This window comes from Nansenia antarctica, assembly GCF_963989245.1.
Source record: "Nansenia antarctica genome assembly, chromosome: 1".
Classification (NCBI taxonomy): domain Eukaryota; kingdom Metazoa; phylum Chordata; class Actinopteri; order Argentiniformes; family Microstomatidae; genus Nansenia; species Nansenia antarctica.
In genome coordinates this window covers 57,706,378-57,710,777 of record NC_137674.1, presented here as the reverse complement: position 1 = coordinate 57,710,777, position 4,400 = coordinate 57,706,378, and the positions used below count along the sequence as shown (strand labels likewise).

The 4,400-nt window shown below is 44.3% G+C and overlaps 1 protein-coding gene across 1 annotated transcript in view; it reads left to right on the top strand.

The window, feature by feature from the left end:
- Positions 1 to 1,626: 1,626 nt before the first annotated feature.
- pak5 (p21 protein (Cdc42/Rac)-activated kinase 5) overlaps positions 1,627 to 4,400 on the top strand; it is a gene marked incomplete at both ends in the record, with an annotated part of 51,226 nt that continues 48,452 nt past the window's right edge. Inside the window, 2 exons of the mRNA XM_080534717.1 lie at positions 1,627 to 1,830; positions 3,647 to 3,691. Coding sequence (XP_080390843.1) covers positions 1,627 to 1,830; positions 3,647 to 3,691 — 249 coding nt within the window. The remainder of the gene's footprint in view (positions 1,831 to 3,646; positions 3,692 to 4,400) is intronic.

Below are 4,400 nucleotides of genomic sequence, written 5' to 3'. Positions count from 1 at the left end.
GGGAAGAGAGAAGCTAGTCCGGTGTTTGCCAGGTTTGTTACAACGTGAAAAGCACACAAATTAACCTTTAACTGTTATTATATTAATGTAGAATACATCAGAGATATGTTTTGAGTAGACTTGAGTGTTTAGAATCCGACTTTTGAGTAACGTGAGAATAGTGCCCTTTGCCTTTCTGTGTTTCCATTGCTAGCTAGCTGCTAGCCAGGCATCCAAATTGATTGATTGAAAACTTTATTAGAAGATTTGCAGAAGTAGGTACATGAAAGTACATATTACATACAAGGTCAACTAACAGGATAAAAACCCAAGAAAGCCACTGGCTTATTTCAATTGGGGTCCTTGATAATGGCACGTTAGAACGCGGTCAACACCGTAAGATGAAGTGATTTTCCTGAAGACACTTGACAGTCATTTTGATTAGTATTTCGAAAGTTTGTTGTTTATATTTGATGCCAATAGGCTAATATTACGTTTTGTGAATGTTTTAGTCTTAAAGTAAGACTGCAGTTTAAATGGTATTATATTGCTATATCCCAGTGTGTCGTGATGATAATTTGGAATAGCCAATTGAGAATGTTTTTGAGTGAGACACTCTTGCCACAGAATAGTAGGCTACTGTATGACTTGGTACCAGAATAAGTAGGTCTATTATATGTTTATTGAAAAGTGTGTGTTTATAGATTGGAGGAGAATGTGGATTTATTATTTTATTACAATTTCATTCAATTATACTATGAGTGTATTATGCAAGGTAATAGCATACACACCAGCATAAATGCTGCAACAAATGGACATTTAATTGAGTCTTGAAAGACATGGATATATTTCACACTGGCATTAGGGACATATTTGGAAAATTATTGTTTTATTAGTTGTTGTTCTAAGTCCCAACGCTGTGTGGGCATGATTCGCGCGGGTGCATGAGAACATTTCGCACTGTTATTTTGGAGACCCCCACAAAGCTCAGCTTATAACTCGAACCCTGGTTGAGATACAGCTGAGTATCATTAGCGTAACAGTGAAACTTGAGTCCATGGTGGCGGATGATCTGACCGAGTGGGAGCATATAGATAGTGAAGAGGAGTGGACCGAGCACAGAGCCCTGAGGAACACCATGGATGACTGGGACCGGGGGGGAGCTGGAACCATTGATGGTGCCAAACTGTTTCCGGTTGGTGAGATATGACTGAAACCAGGAAAGGACGTACCGGTGAGGTTCTAGATGGTCACATGGGCGGTTGAGGAGGATTGAGTGGGAGATGGTGTCGAAGGCTGCTGATTGCATCACAATGTTTTAGCTTGACTAGCGAGTGTGTCATTCATTTTCAACAACGCAAAAATGTCTATACATTTTTCTGAATAAAAGTCTGAACACTTGGTTGGTTGGCGACTTGTTCCCGGTTTCACCAGCTGCTGTCACATCTTGCGACGTTTGACCTAACAACATGTGCTGTGCACGTCACAAAACGAGTGTGTACACAACGTTGAGGGAAAAGACTATCTATCAACATTGTATACACACTCGTATTGTGCTTTACTCCTTTTTTTCCGGTCTAAATCTAACTGACTAAATAACCCCCTGCTCCTCTCCTCTTTCCTGCAGGTTTGTCCGTTTTTTCCAGCATGTTTGGGAAGAAGAAGAAGCGGCTGGAGATCTCGGCTCCGTCTAACTTCGAGCACCGGGTCCACACAGGTTTCGATGTGCGCGAACAGAAGTTCACGGGTCTGCCCCAGCAATGGCAGAGCCTCCTAGCAGACACAGCCAACCGGCCCAAGCCCATGGTAGACCCCTCCTACATCACCCCCATACAGCTGGCACCTATGAAGGTACGGTGTGGGCTGACTGAAAGTCGGATCTGACGCTGTTCATCTCTCTTTCCTTCTCCCTCTCTCTCTCTCTCTCTCTCTCTCTCTCTCTCTCTCTCTCTCTCTCTCTCTCTCTCTCTCTCTCTCTCTCTCTCTCTCTTTTCTCACCCTCTAAGGCATCTCTATTTTTGTATTTTTCTCACCCTTTATTTTTTCTCTGTGATCTCTTGCTCTCTCTTCATCTCTCCCTTTCTTCCTCTCGGTAGTTGAGATTTCTCTCTCTCTCTCTCTCATCCCTGTACTCCTGACTAATCTCTTTATATCTCCCGCTTTTCCACTCTTTCTTCTCTTTCTCCTCACTCCCCATCTGGTTTTCTCTCTCCCCGTGTCCCCATCCTCTCAGGCCCCCCCCCCCCCTCTCTGTCTTTCTTTGTCTCTCTCTCTCTCTCTCTCTCTCATCACCTCTCCCTCACCCCCTCTGTCTCTACACATCCTGAGTGTCACATGTCCAGTCACATGTTCTGAGTTGTTATGTTGTCCTTCAGCGGAGGAAAGATGGGCCGTTCTTCTCAGACACACACGCTCACACTCTCAAGGTTCTGAGACCCTGACCTTTCTCCACCATTAAACACTGTATTCTCTAGGAATACTAATCTAATCTAGAAATTGACTACACATCCGTGAGTTCCCCCTAGTAAGTTATTGATCCTCAGCAGTGCATATTACATCCAGTCACTTACACACGATGTGACCGCCAATGAACTGTTAACAATCGACTCGATTAATCACAGATCTGATGAAAACATTAGGAGCGTCACAGTGAATTCCCCATGTTTCCTCCCTTGTCGTGACCGTGAGTGTGTCTTGTCCTTGTCCCTGACTCTTCTGGGTGTCTCCTCTGATGTGTTGTTGTTCACTGACGTGCTGTTAGCAGTGCTCCTTTAAAGGGGTGTCCACCTCCGACTGGTTATCACAACCGGTTGTTTTTGCTTTGGTTCAACCTGAGGTTCCCCCCCCATAGTCTGTCTGTATAGACAGACAGACAGACAGACTGACAGACAGACAGACAGACAGACAGAGAGACAGACAGACAGACACGCTGACAGATAAATAGACAGACAGACACACAGACAAACAGACAGACACACAGACAAACAGACAGACAGACAGTTACTACTGTCCCAGCCAGAGCAGTGTAGTGTTCCTCCTCTTCTCCTGCCCCCTGTCTGTGGTGTCCCCTCATACTGCATGTGTGGCCTCGTGCCCTGTATGTGTTACAGCACCTGCTTGCACTGATACCATTTTCTTTCCCAACATTTATATCTAAACTGACGCAACCCGACACAGTCACAACACTTAACACACAATACTTAATCGTCTCAGTTTGTGTCAGTTACTGTGTTAGTAGTACACAATGATTAGATCAATAATGCTAGAAATTAAATAAAATAGCAATAGCTTATCAGTTCTAGCCGTTTTAACAGAATAGCAGAGTGAACCCTACATGTTGACACTCAGTCATCACTCAGCCACACGTTTAGTCCACAGACGTTGACCGGTCGCCATGGCGTTTCGCAGCATAGTGTCGTGTAATCGCGAGGCTGCCGAGGGAACAGATGGGACCGATTGTACTGCAGTCGGTGGTCGCTAAAATTATGCTCACCTTTTGAGGTGCCACGGACATTCTGGAGAACAGGAGTGAGAGGAAATGACACAGTCGTAGGATATGACATTAGAGACTTCCTGTTCGCCCCCTCACCTAGAACAGCAATATGCCATTGGAGATATCTCTGAAGAGGGGGAAAACAAGACAATAATTCTCTTGCTCTCTTCACAGATATCTCCCAAGAAAGTCTGGTCGTCCGAAACGCCGTTGCGAAAAGTATGACTTCTCCTACCCTTCCCCTCCACCCTCTCTCCTGTTCTTTTTTCCCCTTCTTCTTTGGCCACACACGCAATCACAACCTCGCTGTTTTCTTTCCTTTCTTTCCTACATCTCTCCCACCACCTGGCCACATGCACTCAGGTGGAGGTGGTGGGCTTCTGGGTATAAGGAAGTAGCCTAGCCTACATAGTACATAACTTATTCTTCCCTTCCTTCCTACTCATTTCTACATCTTTTTATCATTCGCATGACTCCCAAAATGCGACAGCAGCTGGTGAAACCGGGAACAAGTCGGCAGCCAATTTAACCTTCCGACTTTTATTCAGAAACATTTTAATACATTTCAGCGTTGTTGAAAATCAATGACACACTCGCTAGTCAACTAACACAACTTGTTTTGTGAGCCATGTACAATGAACAAGCGAGTGTACAGTGAACAATGTAATGTAGTGTTATAGTTAGATAGCTAACTATAGATAGCTAGGTAGTAGTGGGGATTACTCACCGAATCCATTGCATTTCAATGTTTTGGTTTGACTAGCGAGTGTGTCATTGATTTTCCACAACGTTGACATTTATTTACATTTTTCGGAATAAAATTCTGAGCATTTTTGATTGGTTGCCGACTTGTTCCCGGTTTCACCAGCTGCTGTCACAAATGTCAAATCTACAGTATTCTCCCCCCCCCCCAAAATTCTAATAACTG